Genomic DNA, 22,888 nt, shown 5'->3' on the forward strand with positions numbered 1-22,888 from the left:
TCAAGGGGTTAGCGCGCAGACCTCACAGCTAGGAGACCAGGGTTCAATCCCACCCTCGGGCATCTCTGTGTGGAGTTTGCATGTTCTCCCCGTGCATGCGTGGGTTTTCTCCGGGTACTCCGGTTTCCTCCCACATTCCAAAAACATGCTAGGTTAATTAGCCACTCCAAATTGTCCATAGGTATGAATGTGAGTGTGAATGGTTGTTTGTCTATATGTGCCCTGTGATTGACTGGCGACCAGTCCAGGGTGTACCCCGCCTTACGCCCGAAGACAGCTGGGATAGGCTCCAGCACCCCCCGCGACCCTCGTGTGGAAAAGCGGTAGAAAATGAATGAATAATAATAATAATAAGTGAAACAAGTTTTGGAAAGTGAAGCAATACAAGGCATGTATGACGAGTATAAAGTCAAAATACTAAGGAAATAAAGTCATAATATGTGGAAAAAAAATGAAATATTTGGGAAAGGACCAAAGCCAATGAGGGCGTCCCACGCTGACTCCTTGTCTCGGGTTGGAACCCACCAGAGGTGTCTGGAGGTATCTGCAAAATCTACGTGTAGCATTGTCGGCTCCTCAGGAGGCTCGAGGTAGAACTTAAAAATCCAAATAGAAGAAAAGAAGCCGTTTATGGCAAAGAAGCATTCACCTGAAGGCGAAATCTCCTGATGGCGAAGGCAACAGAGCTTTCTCTCTTGAAACCAGGCGGGGGTTGATCAGCCAGGCCTCTGGCAGCGCCATCCCCTGCTGAGCTTGGACGCTTTCAAACTTCTCACCGACTTGGCCTCATGGAGCAAAAAAAATCAAGACAGGAGCCGAGGACCCCCCACTGCCTGTCAGTCAAGACACTGGGCCCAAATGTCGTGTGGTACTGGTGCCGAGTGCGCCCCCATAACCATCAGACGGCATCTGCGAGAGAAGAAACATCTTCTACGGCCTGGTCTCCTACCTGGTTTGGAATTAGCAGGAGCCCAAACACCAAACGGAACTTCAGGTCGTGCAGGGGCGTCAAACGGCAGCCGGCTGTGTGGAGATGTTGCGGTTACTTGACCGAAGAACTTCTTCCAGAGGAATAAGCTGACTCTTTTGGACCATTCCACGGATAGAACATTTGTTCCAGACATTCCCACTGGAATCTCGCTTGGTGTCCTCTCGGTGGTGACCCGGACCAGGATTAAGGAGGAAGGTGTGTGAGTGTAGTCCACATGAGGCCAAATGTTTAGACTAGATGAGGAGAAGGAGGAGGACCTTCTGTATGAATATAAAAGCCGTACCGGGAGGATGTTCCCACACTGAAAGAGCATCCAAAGACCGGACGGGACCATCAGGAGTTTTCCACACCGGATATTTCATATTTCATATCGGATTCGGATAATTCATTCAATCACATCTTCTGGCTAAGGAATAGAAAGAATGGATTCCACAGAGAGTCCGGCAACGCAACGGCGGTGAGAAATTTATCTTCGGTGCTTTTTCCTCAAACTCATCATCAAACTAGAAGAAATCCTGGTTGGGATCAAACACGCGGAAGGATTCGGTCATGGACGTAAATTCCACTTCAGCCAAAAGAAGCTGGTACCCAGGCATGCCCATATTAGGAAGTCTCAGTGAAAAAGCTCTCTGAAACCTAGCCTTCTACTAGTCGGGATGCTGTTGTGCAGGGGCGTCACTAGGTTCTGATTAATTAAAAAATATCAAATTATTTCGGAGGGCTTATGAACATTTTAGGGGGCCTGCTTTTGCCGTATTATATAAAATTTGTCCAAGATTTTTTTGTAAAAAAAAAATCAAAAAAATTTGTAAAAATCAATAAAAAATATCAAATTATTTAGAAGGGCTTATGAGCATTTTAGGGGGCCTGCTTTTGCCGTATTATATAAAATTTGTCCAAGATTTTTTTGTAAAAAAAAAATCAAAAAAATTTGTAAAAATCAATAAAAAATATCAAATTATTTAGAAGGGCTTATGAGCATTTTAGGGGGCCTGCTTTTGCCGTATTATATAAAATTTTTCCAAGATTTTTTTGTAAAAAAAAAATCAATAAAAAATTTGTAAAAATCAATAAAAAAATATCAAATTATTTGGAAGGGCTTATGAACATTTTAGGGGGCCTGCTTTTGCCGTATTATATAAAATTTTTCCAAGATTTTTTTGTAAAAAAAAAAAATCAATAAAAAATTTGTAAAAATCAATAAAAAATATCAAATTATTTAGAAGGGCTTATGAACATTTTAGGGGGCCTGCTTTTGCCGTATTATATAAAATTTTTCCAAGATTTTTTTGTAAAAAAAAAAATCAATAAAAAATTTGTAAAAATCAATAAAAAATATCAAATTATTTAGAAGGGCTTATGAACATTTTAGGGGGCCTGCTTTTGCCGTATTATATAAAATTTTTCCAAGATTTTTTTGTAAAAAAAAAAATCAATAAAAAATTTGTAAAAATCAATAAAAAATATCAAATTATTTAGAAGGGCTTATGAACATTTTAGGGGGCCTGCTTTTGCCGTATTATATAAAATTTTTCCAAGATTTTTTTGTAAAAAAAAAAAATCAATAAAAAATTTGTAAAAATCAATAAAAAATATCAAATTATTTAGAAGGGCTTATGAACATTTTAGGGGGCCTGCTTTTGCCGTATTATATAAAATTTTTCCAAGATTTTTTTGTAAAAAAAAAATCAATAAAAAATTTGTAAAAATCAATAAAAAATATCAAATTATTTAGAAGGGCTTATGAACATTTTAGGGGGCCTGCTTTTGCCCTATTATATGAAATTTGTCAGAGAATTTTTTTAGGTAAAAAAAATCAACGAAAATTAAATTAATTAAAACAATAAAATCAAAAAATAATAAAAAATAATTTTAAAAAATTTAAGGGGGTCTGAAGCCCCCCTGAAACAGGCCTAATGACGCCACTGCTGTTGCGTATTTGTAACTGTTCTCCATCATAAGCAGGAAGGCGAAGCTGATGTTCGGCCTGAAGGGGAAGAAGAAGAAGAAGAAGGTCCAGGCGGACCTGGTCCTGTCAAACAAGGCGGCCCTGGGTGAGTCCTGAACACGCTGAAAGCAAACACGGCAGCATCAGCGCCAACCTTTGTCAAACAGTCACAACCAACGCCATCATGCTTGGCACACACACTCGATGGCCACAACATTAGGTACACGTGAACTTGATTCTTCTCCTGACAGACAGGGAAGCCGAGCTCCCCTCTGAAACGTCTCAGCTGCTGGAAGGAGACGACATGGAGCATCAGGAAGGACGCTCTGCACGAAGAACCAGAACCATGGCCAGCACCAAGCGGTATTTTGGACTGGGTTCCAGCTAAAAATGTTCTCGTTCCGGTCCACGGCCTTCTCTTTTGTGTGGTCCATGTGTGCGTTACGCCGTGGATGTCTCTCTGGCAGCAAGAAACTTGGGCGTGTGATCCAAGCGTAAACAAACTGCACCCATTTTGAACGGCAGCCATTTTTGTAGCTGCTTTGGATGGCTCTATCTTCCTACCTACCTACCTACCTACCTACCAACCTCCCTACCTACCTACTTACCTACCAACCTACCTACCTACCTACCTACCTACCAACCTACCTACCTACCTACCTACCTACCTACCTACCTACCTACCTACCTACCAACCTACCTACCTACCTACCTACCTACCTACCTACCTACCAACCTCCCTACCTACCTACTTACCTACCTACCAACCTCCCTACCTACCTACTTACCTACCAACCTACCTACCTACCTACCTACCTACCTACCAACCTACCTACCTACCTACCTACCAACCTACCTACCTACCTACCTACCTACCTACCTACCTACCTACCTACTTACCTACTTACCTACCTACCTACCTACCTACCTATCTACCTACCTACCTACCTACCTACCTACCTACCTACCTACCTACCTACCTACCTACCTACCTACCTACCTACCTACCTATCCTACCTACCTACCTACCTACCTACCTACTTACCTACCGACCTACGTACCTAGTACCTACCTACCTACCTATCCTACCTACCTACCTACCTACTTACCTACCAACCTACCTACCTACTTACCTACCAACCTACCTACCTACCTACCTACCTACCTACCTACCTACGTACCTTCCTACCTACCTACCTACGTACCTACCTACCTACCTACCTACTTACCTACCTAGTACCTACCTACCTACTCACCTACCCACCTACCTACCTACCTAGTACCTATCTACCTACCTACCTACCTACCTACCTACCTAGTACCTATCTACCTACCCACCTACCTACCAACCTACCTACCTACGTACCTTCCTACCTACCTACCTACCTACCTACCTACCTACCAAACTACCTACCTACCTACCTACCTACCAAACTACCCACCTACCTACCTACCTACCTACCTACCTACCTACCTACCTACCTACCTACCTATCTACCTACCTACCTACTCACCTACCCACCTACCTACCTACCTACCTACCTACCTACCTACCTACCTACCAAACTACCTACCTACCTACCTACCTACCTACCTACCTACCTTCCTACCTACCTACCTACCTACCTACCTACCTACCTACCTACCTACCTACCTACCTACCTACCTACCTACCTACCTACCTACCTACCTACCTACCTACCTACCTACCTACCTACCAAACTACCTACCTACCTACCTACCTACCAAACTACCCACCTACCTACCTACCTACCTACCTACCTACCTACCTACCTACCTACCTACCTACCTACCTACCTACCTACCTACCTATCTACCTACCTACCTACTCACCTACCCACCTACCTACCTACCTACCTACCTACCTACCTACCTACCTACCTACCTACCTACCTACCTACCTACCTACCTATCTACCTACCTACCTACTCACCTACCCACCTACCTACCTACCTACCTACCTACCTACCTACCTACCTACCTATCTACCTACCTACCTACTCACCTACCCACCTACCTACCTACCTACCTACCTACCTACCTACCTACCTACCTACCAAACTACCTACCTACCTACCTACCTACCTACCTACCTACCTACCTTCCTACCTACCTACCTACCTACCTACCTACCTACCTACCTACCTACCTACCTACCAAACTACCTACCTACCTACCTACCTACCAAACTACCCACCTACCTACCTACCTACCTACCTACCTACCTACCTATCTACCTACCTACCTACTCACCTACCCACCTACCTACCTACCTACCTACCTACCTACCTACCTACCTACCTACCTACCTACCTACCTACCTACCTACCTACCTACCTACCTACCTACCTACCTACCTACCTACCTACCTACCTACCAAACTACCCACCTACCTACCTACCTACCTACCTACCTACCTACCTATCTACCTACCTACCTACTCACCTACCCACCTACCTACCTACCTACCTACCTACCTACCTACCTACCTACCTACCTACCTACCTACCTACCTACCTACCTACCTACCTACCTACCTACCTACCAACCTTATTATTTATTAATAATATTGAAATATTTTTTATTGAAATAAAAACAATAAATAAATAATAATAATAATAATACATTGAATTTATAATGCACTTTACATTAAATAAATTCACACATATATCAGGTTGCATGACACTTTTACAGATACAATAATTCCAGGTGGACTATTAGGTGTAAAAAAAAATATATTTTTTACATAAACGGTCCGCGTGTCAAAGGTTTGCCCACCTCTGGTCTTGATGAATGTAGACCTTTACCTTCAGTACCAGAGGTCGGCCATATTATTCCCTCCTGGAGTAAGATGATGTGAACCCTGTGCAGGTCCAAGCTAAGAACCGCCATTGAGGAGACTGAAGGCAAAGCTCAGAGCTTCCAGGTACGACTCCCATCCTTCCACGGCTCGCTATGGAGATATTCCTGTAACAACATGCTGATTAATATATTATAATATTATTATGATTTTGCTTGGAGGTCACCATCAACATCACGGAAGCCAAGCAGCTGGTGGGTGAGAACATCGACCCCAGTGTGGTGATCGAGGTGGGCGATGAGAAAAAACAGACCACGGTCAAAGAAGGAACCAACGCTCCCTTCTACAACGAGGTCGGAAACCCACCGTGTCGCCATGGCGACAAGATTCGACTGACTTTCTTATCTTTGTAGTATTTTGTCTTTGACGTCTTCGCCCACAAAGAGATCTTCTTCGATAAAGTCATTCGGCTGACGGTGCGTGGAGATGGGGTTGTCGATGCCGTATTTTTTGCCGGCTACCTGAACGCGTCTTATGTCGCACAGGTGATGCACACCAAGATGCTGAGGAGCTTCTGCATCGGCTCCTTTAAAGTAGACGTATGGACCGTCTACAAACAAGCAGGTGAAGGTCACTTCCATATTTATTTGTATTTATAGATTTACGTTAGATATGCGTATTACTCATTTTCCAAATGCATCTTGGCATTTGATGATTAAATTGTTCATCAACACCCAACCTCCCACCACAAATAGATCGCAGTCCTGCAGGAATCACTGGCGTCCACCATATCTCCTTTTTTATTTCTGTGTTTGAGGTCATCAATTCATAAACAAGTGGGCGGTGCTGACGCTTCCCGGCGACATCAGCACCGGGGTCAAAGGTTACGTCAAGTGCGACATCAGTGTCTCAGCGAAGGGCGACAGCATGCAGCCTGGAATTAAAGCCAGCGACGCAGAGGAGCAAATAGAGAAGTAAGTTCAAAAATGAAATAAAAATCTCCATTTTTGGTTTTTTGGTTTATTTAAGGAGACCCATTAGGCTTTTTCCACTTTTTTAACCTTAAACGATGCCAAAGTGAGTCCTGAAAGAAGTTTGGGATGGCTCAAAACGCTCGGTTTCAAAAGGCGTGGTAAAACTGCCCCTTCCTTATATGGTTCGTAGTTATGACGCACTTTGTGTGTGACCAATTAGAGACCAATTTTTTTTTTTACTTTTTTAAAATAAAGTACATAAACTTTTATGTAAATGCATATTAACTTTAGAAATAAGGGAGATTTTTTTTTTTACAAAAAATAATATACTTAAAGCTCACAGTTTATATGGTTTTGTGTTATTGTGTTTCGACATTACCACTTTGCTTGCCTGTCCTTGAAAGCACCATAGTTGTGTGCTAGACAAAGTCAACGTAACAGATCATTTTCTACTGCACTTTTTTTTCAAAACGCAGTTTCGCCTCCTGTAATTTAGTGTCCAAAACAATGCTAGGCTATATGTACAGTATTTAAGTTAGATTTGTTGTAGATTTGTTGATCACTATGACTAAGCGGAACACATCCTCTCAAGCTAAACTAGTTACCCTTTAGCCCGCCTAGAAGCTCATTAATTGGCTCAGAGTGTTTGTATACTATCGTGTGATTGGCCGTCTCGGCTGTCACTCCACAAACGCCTGCCCTCCAATGTGTTGCTACCTGGCTGGGAGTTCGTATTCAATCTGAATTTGGCAACATGTTGGCTAGAAGGATTTAATATCATGTACCATAAAAATGTACTATGATTTAATTAAGGTGAGATTTAATGACATGCCGAGTGCTAGTGTGCTAGTTTGGTCGATGTCAAGTGACACGGTGTGAGCACACTTCCTGTACTGTCTCCCTCCCCTCAATCAATGATGTTATCATTTTACGTCTGGGAAACAAACTCAGAGTTCGTACCAGTGGTGAGTCTGTGTCCATTTGGTGTTTTTTTTATTGTTGGAAGCTATTTATCTAAGTGCACTCAGACAGAGTGAAACCTGAAGCGCTGTTATTGAGAAAGGCCGGAAGTGTGCTGTTGGTCTTGGTGCCTTTGATTGGCTGTAATGTGACAGGGAGGCGTGACCGATGATGCCAGATTGTGTGATGGGATACGATACAGATGACTGTTGTGGGCAGTGGCGTCATAAGGCCTATTTTAGGGGGACTTCAGACCCCCTAAAATGTTCTTAAGTCCCCCTAAATAATTAGTTTGGGTTTCAAAAAAAAAAAAATTCATAAATTTCATATAATAGGGCAAAAGCAGCCCCCCTAAAATGTTCGTAAGGCCTTCTAAATAATTTTATATTTTTTATAGGTTTTTTTTTATTTGTTATTGATTTTGTTTTATTTTTTATAGATTTTTTAAACAAAAAAAATTCTGACAAATTTTATATAATAGGGCAAAATAATACAATATCATAATAGAATATATATATATATATAACATTATTATTGTTATTAATAATAATAATAATAATATAATGTCCCTGTCCTCACAACCTAGTGATGCCCCTGGTTGTGGGACACTTTCATTTCAGTAAAACATGGCTAATACTGGCCATTTTACATCACAAATGTTTATTTCTCATAACATATTCTCATAACAATATTAACAAATTAACAAATTAAAAAAAAAAATCTTTGTCCAGGAACCTCCTGATACCGGAGGGGTTCCCCTCAGAGCGTCCTTGGGCCCGTTTCTGCATGAAAGTGTACCGAGCCGAAGGTCTTCCCCGCAACAACTCTAGCATCATGGCCAACGTCACCAAGGCCTTCATCGGGGACAACACGGCGCTCATAGACCCCTATGTGGTCGTTAGCTTCTTCAGACAAGTGGTGGGTCCTCCGAATGATGTGGATGATTTGTAAACGATTGTATCTTGTAGACACTTGACATGGTGTGTAAATAATACATGGAGCTATAAATTCTGTCTTATTGTTGTCAAGGGTCGCACGTCCACACAGAAGTCCAACGCTGATCCGGTGTGGAACGAGCAGATCGTCTTCACTGAGATGTTTCCTCCACTGTGCCAGAGGATGAAGATCCAGGTAGAAAAGCGCTTACACCTGCAGTCCAGTTGCATTAGAATCTGTATCTACGTATATAATACTATTTAAAAGTTGTGATGGTACGCGTCCTCATAGGTTTGGGATGAAGGCAGCATGAGTGACGTTGCCATAGGAACCCACTACTTTGACCTCAGACGCATCTCCAACGAACAAGATGGCGACAGAGGTAATGCATGTAGGATACAGGATGCTTTTGTACTGTGGAAAAAAAAACCCTCTGCTTCGGATCTTTCTTGTAGGGTTTTTACCAACCTTTGGTCCCGCTTGGATCAACCTGTACGGCTCGGTCAGGAACTCTCTGGGGGACGACACGGCCGAGCTTAACGAGGGCATCGGAGAGGGCGTGTCCTATAGGTTTCTAGCTAGTCTGAACACCGACTCTAGACAACCAACTAATTTCCACTTGTGGGACTAATAAAGGCGTGTCTTATCTTCACGTTTCTATCTGAAGGGGGCGTGTCTATGTGCAGCTGGTGGTGGAGATCCTGTCAGGGGGGATGGGCCCAGAGTCCAAACTTGCACGGATAATTAAGCCAGTGAAGGATGCCAAGACGGGAAAGCCGGCAGGGAAGGATGCAAAGACCCCAGCCTCAGCAGCATCAGCCGGAGGAGGAGGCGGGGCATCAGGGGGGACAGGCGAAGATGACAAAGGCAGGGCAGCGGCGGAGGTTCTACCTGTGGAATGTCCTCCTACGGTAAAAAAGACAGTGTAGTGTTTTCAAAGAGAACACGAGCAGATGAATGAACCAATGTTTATGTTTTAGCTTCACACTGACAACAGAGACAGCTTCCTGCTTTTTGGAGCCTTGTTTGAAGCCACCATGATTGACAGGAAGATCGGAGACAAGCCAATCAGTTTGGAGTTTTCTCTGGGTCAGTGGAACACCCGGAAGCAATACACTTAATATTCTTACATGTACTACAGCAGGCATGCTACTTACAAAATCATATATAAATACAATATGCTAAATAATAATATAATATTACATGTAGAATTTTATTTATTATTTAAAAACATAATATATTAATCTATTGGCCATGTTTTACGTATTGTAATATTTTTGTGTTCACTCTATTGTTAGCGCGATGGCCATGTCTTATGTCCCTCCTCAGCTCCCGTAGCCTGCGCAGTGCGAGTTGCGCAGTGTTGTGTAAACAACAAAGATGGCTTCCATGTAAGCTCTTGCAGGCGATACATCGGCCCCGTATGTCAGTAGAGTAAGAAATATCAACGTGAGGGTGGATGATAAGCTTTTTAATAAGCTTTTTATGCCAGTCGATGAACACTAGCCCCATAGTATCACGTATCAAGAACGCGAGTGATAACTAGCGTGGCTGTGCGGCTGTGACTCTAGAGTCTAAAATGTCTTTGGGGCTCTAAACGGAAAAAATACTAACTTTAGCCCCACCTACAGGCCAGTCCGCGGTCTTGCCTTTAAATGTCAATTTTTGAAGTTGCACTTGAACAATCTTTAGTGAAAAGAAAAGTGAAACACCCTATAATAAAGTCCAAATGCTCACCATGTTTGTCTGTATGTGCCCTGTGATTGGCTGGCCACCAGTCCGGGGTGTACCCCGCCTCTCGCCTGAAGTTATCTGGGATAGGCTCCAGCATTCCCCCTGCTGGATGGATGGATGTTCTTATTCGTTGTCCATTCCTGCACTCAGGTAACTATGGTAACGTCCAGGAGTCCGGCGCCCAGCAGCCCAGCCCGGGCTCCCCAAGTCCCGCCCTCGGTCGAAGGAGACCCATTCTGGACTTTTCAGACAGCTCCTCCTCGTCCTCCCCGCTGTTACCCAGAGAGTCCCAAGACCCCTCCAGGTCCTCCAAGTCCACCACGCCTCCCCAGAAGCCGCTCATTGTGGAAGGAAACAGGTGGATGCTGTTCAATCACTGGATATTTTATTTCATTGAGTACCACTGTGTATACTCTATACACAGAAAGTAGCCTGTGTGTGTGAGTGTATACTGTAAGCCAGTATTTGTACTCTTTATGTACAGGTACTACATGTATTTGCCCCTGGAGAAACAGAAGCCTTGCATCAATGTGCTGAGTCAGTGGGAGGACAGAAGCTATCGTCTGTACAACTCCAACATGCTGGAGAACATAGCAGCCTTGTTTGTACGCTCGTACACACACACACACACACACACACATTTGTGCGATGGAGTGTTGTGCACACCAGCACAGGAAAGCAACACACAATCATTTGTGTTCCAGGAAGAAGGTGTGGCCAAAGCGGCTGAGCTCCACGTGAATTCACATCCCGGGGCCGAGCAGGCGCTCGGCACCACGGTCAAAGAGTTCTGTGTGGACGCCAGGTATCCCACCCAGACCCACGGAATGTCGGATGAGGTCCACCACACACCAATTGTCTGTCTTTGCAGGAGTTTTATCGCTGCCGCAGAGGCCAAGTTGAAGACTGAGCTGAAGTCCAGTTACCTGACGCAGCTGGACAAGAAACGCCTCACCATGTGCAAGCAGGAACTGGTAGGAGGAACCAAAGCACACATGGAAAACAACATTCCCATTCCACATGGGAATAGAAAGTAATTAAGGCTGTCAATCAATTAAAATATTCACTCCTGCATGAATTAATCCACTATTAAGATAAACCTTTTTGGTGCAACCTGGACACATCATCAGTGATGTTCTGGGGGTGGTTGCGGTCTTACATCAGACACCCTCACCTGGGTGACCCAGCTCGGGATCATCAGCCCCCCCTCGCTTGGTCGGCAGCTTCCATGATGTTTTTATGTTCAAATAGAGAAAGAAGTTCTTCATTCATTCATTTATTTTCTACCGCTTATCCTCACAAGGGTCACGGGGGGGTCACCTTCGGGCGAGAGGCGGTGTCCACCCTGGACTGGTGGCCAGCCAATCACAGGGCACATATAGACAAACAACCATTCACACTCACATTCATACCTATGGACAATTTGGAGTGGCTAATTAACCTAGCATGATTTTGGAATGGGGGAGGAAACCGGAGTACCCGGAGAAAACCCACGCCGTTTTTTGGTCCGATTGTTCTGACCCCCACTGCGTGGGAATGTGTGTGTTTGGCAGGAGAGCATGATCGGCGACGCTCGGTCTCTGGTGGAGACGAAGAGGAAAGCGGGCGGCGTCAAGGAAGCGTTGCTGGATGCCACAAAACTCACGCACAAACTGCGCTTCCTGGTGGAGGAGGTACGGTGTGCAATCTCCTGGTGCGTCAGGTGCAGCTCTTGAAGGTTTGATCACCCGTGTGCGTTGCAGCCTCAACACACGGTGCCCGACGTTTTCGTGTGGCTGTTGAGCAACAACAAGCGCGTGGCCTACGCTCGTCTCCCGGCCAGAGACGTCATCTTCTGCAGCAGTCAGGAGGCTCGTGGAGTCCACTGTGGAAGGATAGTGACACTCTTCCTGAAGGTACATCCCATTACGCAACATCACACAACCAGGGGAAGAAGATTTATATGTGTGTGTGTGTGTGTGTGCAGCCACCAGGCAAGCGTGTGTCAGGGTTGTCAGTCCAAGCCAAAGTGGACGTGTACTTGTGGTTTGGATCCTGCATGGACGCCTGTCATATGTTGGATGACCTGCCCGCAGGGTTCACCGCCGCCACAGGGGGCGCTGATGCCAACAGTCCACCCACTCACCTGACCTGCACAGGTAACAGAGATACATTTTTATGACCCGGAGACCCGGTGTGGTGTTGTGGCATCCATACGTGTTTCTGATGGTGGGTTGGGCTATATTGCGGTAGACCGGAGACGTTCACGCCGTAGACGTGGCATGATGCTCTTCACCGGACTAACAATGCTGGCCTGTTTTGGGACTTTATGTAGACCTCCAAAACCAATCCTCTAATGAAGCAGACACACACTTTTTATGCATGTTTGCTGTTTTTATGCATATTTATGTGTATGTCCCATGTTTATGTGCATGTCTCATGTGATTATATGCATGTTTATGTGTGTTTTATGTATGTTACATGTGTTTATATGCATGTTTATGTGTGTTTTATGTATGTTACATGTGTTTATATGCATGTTTATGTGTGTTTTATGTATGTTACATGTGTTTATATGCATGTGTATGTGTGTTTTATGTATGTTACATGTGTTTATATGCATGTTTATGTGTGTTTTATGTATGTTACATGTGTTTATATGCATGTGTATGTGTGTTTTATGTATGTTACATGTGTTTATATGCATGTTTATGTGTGTATGTTTCATGTGTTTATATGCATGTTTATGTTTGTCTTATGTATGTTTCATGTGTATATGCATGTTTATGTGCATGTCTCATGTGTTTATATGCCTGTTTATGTGTGTCTTATGTATGTTTATGTGTGTTTTATGTACATGCCTCATGTGTTTATGCAGGTTTCTGTGTGTCTTATATATGCTTCATGTGTTTATATGCATCATTATGTGTGTCTTATGTATGTTTCATGTGTTTATATGCATCATTATGTGTGTCTTATGTATGTTTCATGTGTTTATATGCATGTTTATGTGTGTCTTATGTATGTTTCATGTGTTTATATGCATGTTTATGTGTGTCTTATGTATGTTTCATGTGTTTATATGCATGTTTATGTGTGTTTTATGTATGTTACATGTGTTTATATGCATGTTTATGTGTGTTTTATGTATGTTTCATGTGTTTATATGCATGTTTATGTGTGTTTTATGTATGTTACATGTGTTTATATGCATGTTTATGTTTGTCTTATGTATGTTTCATGTGTATATGCATGTTTATGTGCATGTCTCATGTGTTTATATGCCTGTTTATGTGTGTCTTATGTATGTTTATGTGTGTTTTATGTACATGCCTCATGTGTTTATGCAGGTTTCTGTGTGTCTTATATATGCTTCATGTGTTTATATGCATGTTTATGTGTGTCTTATGTATGTTTCATGTGTTTATATGCATGTTTATGTGTGTCTTATGTATGTTTCATGTGTTTATATGCATGTTTATGTATGTTTTATGTATGTTTCATGTATTTATATGCATGTTTATGCGTGTTTTATGTATGTTTTATGTGTTATATGCACGTTTATGTGTGTCTTATGTATGCTTCATGTGTTTATATGCATGTTTATATGTGTTTTATGTATGTTTTATGTGTTTATATGCATGTTTATGTGTGTCTTATGTATGCTTCATGTGTTTATATGCATGTTTATATGTGTTTTATGTATGTTTCATGTGTTCATATGCATGTTTATGTGTGTTTCCTGTGTTTATATGCATGTTTATGTGTGTTTTATGTATGTTTCATGTGTTTATATGCATGTTTATGTATGTTTCATGTGTTTATATGCATGTTTATGTGTGTTTTATGTATGTTTCATGTGTTTATATACATGTTTATGTATGTTTCATGTGTTTATATGCATGTTTATGTATGTTTCATGTGTTTATATGCATGTTTATGTATGTTTCATGTGTTCATATGCATGTTTATGTATGTTTCATGTGTTTATATGCATGTTTATATGTGTATTATGTATGTTTCATGTGTTAATATGCATGTTTATGTATGTTTCATGTGTTTATATGCATGTTTATATGTGTATTATGTATGTTTCATGTGTTAATATGCATGTTTATGTGTGTTTTCTGCATGTGCCTGCGTCCAGAGCAGCATCAGTTCTGGTTAAGGTGTCACATGTATCAGGCTCGCGGTCTGATTGCCGCTGACAACTCGGGCCTGTCCGACCCGTTTGCTAGGGTCACCTACCTGTCACACAGCCAGACCACCAACGTAAGCGTGTATAATCATATGGACGTCGTCTAGTCGTACATGCTGGGGTACAGTGTGAAAGTACTACACGATGTTTATACGCTGTGTGTCAGGTGATCAGTCAGACGCTCAGTCCCACATGGAACCAGTGCTTGCAGATGAGCGGCATCCTGCTGAGTGGAGACCTTCAGCACATCCTGGAGGAACCGCCGAGACTTGTTATTGAAGTGTATGATGACGACGCCCTGGTACGTATATATTATATTCATATTCGTATATTTGATGTGCCATTGCCGCTCTCAACTCGCCCATATTGGACCTGCAATGCAGGGCAAGGCTGAGTATCTGGGGGCCACTGTGGCGCAGCCCGAGGTCCACCTGCTCTCTGAGCCGTACACGCCCCCCACCCTGCGGTACAGCCCGCTACACCGCGGCAGCCAATCCGGAGGAGAGCTGCTGGCGGCCTTCGAGCTGGTGCAGGTCAGCTGATCTGCGTCCTGCTACGTCATTGAAAATGATAACAAGACACTGCTCCGCATGTGTAGGTCGCCATGTCCGGAGAGGGGGGGCTGCCCCCCTTGGAGGAGCAGGAAGGGGGCGTCTACACGGTCCCCGCCAACATCAGACCAGTTCTCAGCACCTACAGACTGGAGGTGATGTTGCGTTGACTGACTTCCTGCTTCATTTTTGGCATTATGATGATGAAGCCTCCATGTTCTTATTCAGTGCATATTAACTGCATATCATATATTATCACTGCATATTAATACATTATGTTCATTTCAAACTGTTTTAGGTTTTGTTTTGGGGTCTGAGAGAGCTGAAGAAAGTTCAGTTGCTGGCTGTTGATCGTCCTCAGGTACATCTACCTACACATGGTGGACATAATATATATTTGGGTATATTATTTAGTGTATTTAAGGCCTTTTTTTCATATGCTGCGTTTATTCATGCATGTAATATACACTGCTCCAAAAAATAAAGGGAACACTAAAGTAGCACGTTGTAGATCTGAACAAATGAAATATTTTTATGACATTTTTTAATCTTAAGAACATACCCACTTACATTCTCTGCCGCTGAATCCCGGATCCACGCATTTATCACATCCAGAATCGACTCCGCTGCCCGCCTCCTCACCTCCACCCGCTCCCGTGAACACATCACTCATCCATCCATCCATCCATTTTCCTCCGCTTATCCGGGTCTGGGTCGCGGGGGCAGCAGTCTCAGTAGGGAAGCCCAGACTTCCTCCAGCTCCACCGGGAGGACACCAAGGCCACCAGGGAGGTCATACAGGCACAAGGCCTGGGAATGCTGCTGATGAGACAGCAGATGTTCTCCTGAGGGATCTCCTCCCAGACCTACAAACGTGTTACTTTAGTGTTCCCTTTATTTTTAGTGTATTTATACAAAGTTCAGCACCACAATTCCACCAAAACAATCGTTATTAACCAGAAGTATCCACACCATCCACACGCAGGTGTACATAGAATGTGCTGGAAAAACCCTGCGTTCTTCCGTGGTTCAGCGGTACAAGTCCAACCCCAACTTCACCACGCTGCTTGACACCATTGAACTGGCATGTACTTCTTTCCTTATATACTTTGTATATACTTTATATACTGTTTATGAGTATTGTATGCATGTGTTGCCAGTTTTTCCAGTAGTTTTTCCTTCTATGTTGTGTTATTTTTGGGGGGCAGACAGGGAGGGTGGGGTTCCAGCAACAAATCAACCGCTGCTTAGCGTTAGCATCTGCTACTACTCGGTTTAAAAGGGGACCAAAGAGAAAGGTACATAAAAAGGGTATTTTCTTGTACATCTACCCGTCTGCTGTGTCCCACGCCTCCTGCAGGAGTTACCCGAGAAGGAGCACCTCCATCCTCCGCTCAGCATCACTGTTGTCGACTGGAGGGCCTTCGGTCGCAGCACGCTAGTTGGAAACCACATCATCAACAACCTGATGGCCTTCAAGTACATTGCCCCCCCAGCACCGCCGGCCCCCATACGGACGCACATGCCGCCGACAGTCGTGGAAGAAGAAAGCGCTGAGGGTAAAACACGCAAACGGTTGCTTGCGTTCCATGTTATTATCTTCACGCCCATTTAGGAGGACCTTCCCAGCATGTTGAACAGACGAAATCCCCGGATGTTCTCGTCACCGTGGAGGAGGACGTCCCTGAAAAGACAGAAGCCAAGAAGAAAAAGGTGAATATTCTTCTGAAGGCTTGGACATCATCTCAAATGTTACATTGTGGGTCTGAAACGTCAGGAGAGGCCGACGAAGAGCAGCCGTCGTTCCACCAAGCGAAGGAGACGAACCATCGCTGACGAGTCGGCAGAGTGCGTCATTGACTGGTGGTCCAAATATTACGCATCGGTGGAGAAGAAGGTAACGCCGAATGAAACTTTTGGAAATCGGGAAATCCCAGCAATGAACCACTGGAGGTCTCGTTCCAGACCAAACAGACGGAAGGTGCCCTCTTTCCCCGAGTCTTTGAGAAAGGTAAGGACTATAGATGCTCTAGTGTCCGCTCCAGCTCCAGGCTCCAGCCTCCAGCACCCCCCACGACCCTTGTGAGGATAAGAATGAATGAATTTATGCATCGTTTGTATGCATGCATCATGTTCTTCACCAGCCATGTTGTTTGATCTAGACACAGTACCACTGAGGAAAAGACAGGAAGCAGAACTAGAGGTAGCAGAGATGAGGATGCTGAGATTCCCATCGGGAGTGACCAGGATAGATAGGATCAGAAAGGAGTACATCAGAGGGACATTCCATGTTAGAGGTCTTGGAGATAAAGTCCTTTAGGCCAGACTGAGATGGTTGGGACATGGTCCAGAGTAGAGATAGTGAGGAGAGGAAGACCAAAGAGGAGGTTTATAGATGTGGTGAAGGAGGACATGTTGGATGGAGGAGCTTGGTTTGCCGTGGCGACACCCTGGAGGGAAAAGCCCACAGAGAAAGAAGAAGACTTTTTTGTGGTTGAATACGACCTGTTTGTATATTTAAGGAAATTATACCTAAATGAAGAAGTTGATAATGAATTAATATTTCTCATGAATTCCGATGCAGCAGCGGTGGCAGTCCCGTGCCGCCCACCACCCCAGCTTTAGGAAATCCAAGAGAAACCCTGCTATGATATCTGATTTATGTCTAATTTCCCGTTATTGAGGTTAGAAACGGGTTGTCTACGATGAAAATATTCCATTTATAAACGAGGGATCCTACTTTACGGGAATTCACTTATCACTGTACGCTAACCAAGGTACCACTGTACTTTTGGTGGGTTCTGCATTGATCGGACTCAGACTAGAAGAAGGCTAGAATGGTATCAAACTGGTAACGTACGCACTGTTGTGTATTGCAGCCTTGCCGTACCACAGCTTGCTCGGCGATGGAATAGACTCTTTAGGTAAGACGCTGAAGTCAAAGATAACGCCGGAGCAAAAATGCGCCAATTTTCCAGATTCTTAGTGGTTCACATCTAGCAGCTGTGGTTCTGCCTGCTTCAGGTTGTTGTGTGGTTTCAGCGTGGTGGGCTTCTGCTAAACTCTACATCTCCTCTTTTAACGATGCACTGACTATTCTCTATCTTAATAGACTACTCTTAATATTCTACCATTCTCTTGTCCCGCCAGTGAGCAGCTCCTCAGACGTGGACAAGAAGAAGAAACAAAAGGGGAGAGGAACACCGGAGCAGAACCCCATTTCCAGTCTGCCCGCCCGACTGGCCACGCTGCAGGTACAATCACCCAAATAGATACAGGCGGTCCTCGGGTTGCGGCTGTAGGAAGCATTCCGCATGATTGAAATCCCTGGTGTAGGCTCACACTAGTGCCACGTGGTGCCGCTTCGACTAGGTACTTTTAGGTTTTACTTTTAGGTGTTGACACAAACGTGTAGCCTTCTTTGTGTTGCTGGTGGTCCTGGCTAACTTCTGCACAAGGTAGCAATTGCTGTAGTAATAGCAGTAGCAATTGCAGTAGCAGTAGCTATAGCGATAGCAGTAGCGATAGCAGTAGCAATAGCAATAGCAATAGCAATAGCAATAGCAATAGCAGTAGCAGTAGCAAAATCAGTAGCAGTAGCAATAGCAGTAGCAGTAGCTATAGCGATAGCAGTAGCGATAGCAGTAGCAATAGCACTAGCACTAGCACTAGCAGTAGCAGTAGCAAAATCAGTAGCAGTAGCAATAGCAGTAGCAATAGCAGTAGCAGTAGCAATAGCAATTGTGATAGCAATAGCAGAAGCAGTAGCAATAGCAATAGCAATAACAATAGCAATAGCAATTGTGGTAGCAATAGCAATAGCAGTAGCAATAGCAATAGCAATAGTAATAGCAATAGCAATAGCAATAGCAATAGCAATAGCAATTGTGGTAGCGATAGCAATAGCAATTGTGGTAGCAATGGCAATAGCAGTAGCAATAGCAGTAGCAGTAGCAATAGCAATAGCAATAGCAATAGCAATAGCAATAGCAATAGCAATAGCAATTGTGGTAGCAATAGCAATAGCAATTGTGGTAGCAATAGCAATAGCAATTGTGGTAGCAATAGCAATTGTGGTAACAATAGCAATAGCAATAACAATAGCAATAGCAATTGTGGTAGCAATAGCAATTGTGGTAACAATAGCAATAGCAATAACAATAGCAATAGCAATTGTGGTAGCAATAGCAATAGCAATAGCAGCAGCAATAGCAATAGCAATAGCAATTGTGGTAGCAATAGCAATAGCAATTGTGGTAGCAATGGCAATAGCAGTAGCAGTAGCAATAGCAGTAGCAATAGCAGTAGCAATAGCAATAGCAATAGCAATAGCAATAGCAATTGTGGTAGCAATGGCAATAGCAGTAGCAATAGCAGTAGCAATAGCAATAGCAATAGGGGTAGCAGTAGCAATAGCAATAGCAATTGTGGTAACAATAGCAATAGCAATAGCAATAGCAATAGCAATAGCAATAGCAGCAGCAGTAGTAGATCCGCCCCTTTTATGGGAGCGCGTCCATAACCACGAAAGGCCGCGTAGCGAGGACCGCCTACCTCCCGTCTAACAGACCCGCCATCCCGGCTGACCCCGCCCTCTGCAGCTGTACAACAAGGAGCTGGAGGCGGAGTTTGGACCTTTCAACGACTGGGTGAACACGTACGAGCTGTTCCGAGGGAAGGCCAACGAGGAGGAGGGCCCCAACGAGGAGAGGTTCGTCGGCAAGTTCAAGGTGAGCGCTCGCGAACCGACGAAGGCCCCCGACATCACACTCATGTGACGAGGCCCCCCCTCCCCGACAGGGCCGCTTCTGCCTGTACAAGCTGACCGAGGACCAGGATGGCGCCTGGGATGAAGACGACGGACAGCTCCAAGTCAACAGAGGGATCCCGGCCAACACCCCGGTCCAGGTCCTGATTCGGGTTTACATCGTGTCTGTGAGTTGCGTTAAAAAAGCATTCGTTCATCTCGAGTGTTCCTGATGTCTCAGTGACCTTGGTTGTGTGTTCCTGAAGGCATCGAACCTGCACCCCGCAGACCCGGACGGAAAAGCCGACCCTTACGTTGTCGTTCAACTGGGCAAGAATGAAATCAAAGACCGGGACAATTACATCCCCAAACAGCTCAACCCCGTCTTTGGAAGGTACGCACCTTGGTCTTCTGGAAGTCTAGAAGTCTCCACTTCCTGCTTCCTCCTCCTTGCTCCTCCCAGGTCATTCGAGATGCAGGCGACCTTCCCGAAGGAGTCGCTGCTCTCGGTGCTCATCTACGACTACGACATGGTGGGAGGGGACGACCTGATCGGAGAGACCCGGATTGACTTGGAGAACCGCTTCTACAGCAGACACCGGGCCACCTGCGGACTCCCCACTGAGTACAGCCTGTGAGTTGTGCTCGGAAGTGACACCGTGCGGTGACGGCGTTCCCGTCTTCGGTCTTCACCTGCTCCCGGTGTCCCACAGTGACGGATACAACGCCTGGAGGGACTGCCTGAAACCATCGGAGCTCCTGACGACGCTGTGCAGAGAGAACGGTCTGGACGGTCCTCATTTCAGACCAGGACGCATCACCGTGGCCGACAAAGTCTTCACTGGCAAGACACTCTTCACGCATGAAGGTACGCGGCATCGAACCTGGTTTGGTACCCCGACAATATTCCTGATGTGTGCCGACCGTCCCAGATGAGGAACCTATGGAGTCCTACGAGCACTTGTCCTTGAAGATCCTACATCGTTGGGGCGAGATTCCGGGCGTGGGGTGCAAGCTGGTGCCGGAGCACATCGAGACCAGAACCTTGTTTAACAAGGCTCGGCCCGGAATGGACCAGGTAGGAGTGAATGTCGATGCCGCGTACGGACCCGTGTGGGTTCCTCTCTAAAATGGTCTTTGTATGCACGAGGGTGCAGGGTCAGGTGCAGATGTGGGTGGACATGTTCCCTGTGGACCTGCCCCATCCCGGACCTGCTGTGGATATTTCACCTCGTAAGCCCAAAGGGTGAGGCTGTGACGCCTGAAGGCACCACGTCATGCCGGCAGATACTGAGTACTTGGGACTCGTGCAGGTACGAGCTCCGCGTGGTCATCTGGAACACCGAGGACGTCATCCTGGACGACAGCAACTTCCTGACCGGTCAGAAGTCCAGCGATATTTACATCAAGGGGTAAAGGCCGTTTTGGAGCCGGCAGGTCGGGTCCTCCTGATCGGGATCTTGGTCCTGGACTCCTTCTTCTTCTTCGCAGATGGCTGAAGGGTTTGGAGGACGACCGACAGGAAACGGACGTCCATTACAATTCTCTGACGGGAGAAGGAAACTTCAACTGGCGCTTTGTTTTCCCCTTCAGCTACCTGCCCGCCGAGAAGGTGAGCTCCAGGTTGGGGACGCATTTCACCCCGAAATAAACGACTCGGGGTCCTTCAAAAATACGTCAATATGTCGATAAATCATGCTGTTCTGTGGGAGATTACGGCCTATTATTATTTAAAAAATATATATTAGGGCTGTCAATTGTTTGGAATATTTGATCCTGATTAATCGCATTTTTTTGTCCGTAGTTAACTCGGAATTAATCACATTTAATCGCAGATAGAAAAGTTTTTATCGTGCGACTACAACATCAAATTTGATGTGAGAGGATATCAACTTGGGAACTACGGGTCGTTATTTAAAACAATACAGTCAGCAAGCATGTTTTTGTATGACTGTTTTTTTTCTGTATTATTAGCATATTAGCTCATAAACTCGCCCACAGACGCTCAGCACATCCAAAATGTGAGCGAGTGAGACCTCTCACTCTGACACAAACATGTTTTTGTTGATTTGTGTCAACTCAAAATTAGATTTGTTTGTAAATTATAAATGTCTGTGAGTAAAAAAGCATTCAGAAAGGATTATTATTAATTATAATTAATTATAATATTTTTTAATTATGAATGGGGCGGCAGTGGTTAGCGCGCAGACCTCACAGCTAGGAGACCAGGGTTCAATTCCACCCTCGGCCATCTCTGTGTGGAGTTTGCATGTTCTCCCCGTGCATGCGTGGGTTTTCTCCGGGTACTCCGGTTTCCTCCCACATTCCAAAAACATGCTAGGTTAATTGGCCACTCCAAATTGTCCATAGGTATGAATGTGAGTGTGAATGGTTGTTTGTCTATATGTGCCCTGTGATTGGCTGGCCACCAGTCCAGGGTGTACCCCGCCTCTCGCCCAAAGACAGCTGGGATAGGCTCCAGCATCCCCCGCGACCCTCGTGAGGAAAAAGCGGTAGAAAATGAATGAATGAATGAATGAATGAATTATGAATGATTATAATTAATTCCAATTGATTATAAATAATTATAATTAATTATTAAAACTAATTATTATTAATAAATTTATTACATAATTATAATTATAATAATTATAATTAATTATTAAAACTAATTATTATTAATAAATTGATTACATAATTATAATTATAATTATTATAATTAATTACTAAAACTAATTATTATTAATAAAATTAATATATAAATATTATAAATAATTATAAATAACTAATTATAATAACTCATAATTAATTATTATTATTAATTATTATTATTATTATTTATTTATTATTATCCACTCATCATTTTGGTCTTTCATTCCACCTTCAGGTGTTGGTGGTGAAGAAGAGGGACAGTATTTTCTCTCTGGATAAAAGCGAACAGAAGCTGCCCGCCATCCTCATCCTGCAGGTTTGGGACTTTGAGACGCTCTCGTCCGATGACTTTCTTGGTACGTGACGGCTACATCGGGGCTCCGAAATCCCTCATCAG

General features: G+C 44.2%; 1 protein-coding gene across 1 annotated transcript in view; it reads left to right on the forward strand.

The window, feature by feature from the left end:
* The window catches only part of fer1l6 (fer-1 like family member 6), a 26,121-nt gene continuing 3,233 nt past the window's right edge, over positions 1–22,888 (forward strand). The window contains exons 1-43 of the mRNA XM_058081871.1: positions 1–1,448; positions 2,957–3,045; positions 3,191–3,302; positions 5,832–5,886; positions 5,982–6,113; positions 6,174–6,236; positions 6,306–6,384; positions 6,578–6,734; positions 8,426–8,612; positions 8,724–8,825; positions 8,922–9,012; positions 9,086–9,200; positions 9,298–9,541; positions 9,611–9,719; positions 10,515–10,722; positions 10,849–10,969; positions 11,069–11,169; positions 11,236–11,338; positions 11,918–12,037; positions 12,107–12,259; positions 12,331–12,502; positions 14,491–14,615; positions 14,708–14,842; positions 14,925–15,074; positions 15,140–15,247; positions 15,391–15,453; positions 16,078–16,176; positions 16,453–16,651; positions 16,708–16,805; positions 16,870–16,989; positions 17,058–17,103; positions 17,972–18,016; positions 18,243–18,346; positions 19,694–19,822; positions 19,893–20,027; positions 20,106–20,233; positions 20,303–20,473; positions 20,553–20,707; positions 20,772–20,917; positions 20,997–21,085; positions 21,153–21,251; positions 21,331–21,451; positions 22,727–22,847. Coding sequence (XP_057937854.1) covers positions 1,414–1,448; positions 2,957–3,045; positions 3,191–3,302; positions 5,832–5,886; positions 5,982–6,113; positions 6,174–6,236; positions 6,306–6,384; positions 6,578–6,734; positions 8,426–8,612; positions 8,724–8,825; positions 8,922–9,012; positions 9,086–9,200; positions 9,298–9,541; positions 9,611–9,719; positions 10,515–10,722; positions 10,849–10,969; positions 11,069–11,169; positions 11,236–11,338; positions 11,918–12,037; positions 12,107–12,259; positions 12,331–12,502; positions 14,491–14,615; positions 14,708–14,842; positions 14,925–15,074; positions 15,140–15,247; positions 15,391–15,453; positions 16,078–16,176; positions 16,453–16,651; positions 16,708–16,805; positions 16,870–16,989; positions 17,058–17,103; positions 17,972–18,016; positions 18,243–18,346; positions 19,694–19,822; positions 19,893–20,027; positions 20,106–20,233; positions 20,303–20,473; positions 20,553–20,707; positions 20,772–20,917; positions 20,997–21,085; positions 21,153–21,251; positions 21,331–21,451; positions 22,727–22,847 — 5,134 coding nt within the window. The 5' untranslated portion in view covers positions 1–1,413. The remainder of the gene's footprint in view (positions 1,449–2,956; positions 3,046–3,190; positions 3,303–5,831; positions 5,887–5,981; positions 6,114–6,173; positions 6,237–6,305; positions 6,385–6,577; positions 6,735–8,425; positions 8,613–8,723; positions 8,826–8,921; positions 9,013–9,085; positions 9,201–9,297; positions 9,542–9,610; positions 9,720–10,514; positions 10,723–10,848; positions 10,970–11,068; positions 11,170–11,235; positions 11,339–11,917; positions 12,038–12,106; positions 12,260–12,330; positions 12,503–14,490; positions 14,616–14,707; positions 14,843–14,924; positions 15,075–15,139; positions 15,248–15,390; positions 15,454–16,077; positions 16,177–16,452; positions 16,652–16,707; positions 16,806–16,869; positions 16,990–17,057; positions 17,104–17,971; positions 18,017–18,242; positions 18,347–19,693; positions 19,823–19,892; positions 20,028–20,105; positions 20,234–20,302; positions 20,474–20,552; positions 20,708–20,771; positions 20,918–20,996; positions 21,086–21,152; positions 21,252–21,330; positions 21,452–22,726; positions 22,848–22,888) is intronic.

The sequence above is a fragment of the Doryrhamphus excisus genome, chromosome 9 (assembly GCF_030265055.1).
Source record: "Doryrhamphus excisus isolate RoL2022-K1 chromosome 9, RoL_Dexc_1.0, whole genome shotgun sequence".
Classification (NCBI taxonomy): Eukaryota; Metazoa; Chordata; class Actinopteri; order Syngnathiformes; family Syngnathidae; genus Doryrhamphus; species Doryrhamphus excisus.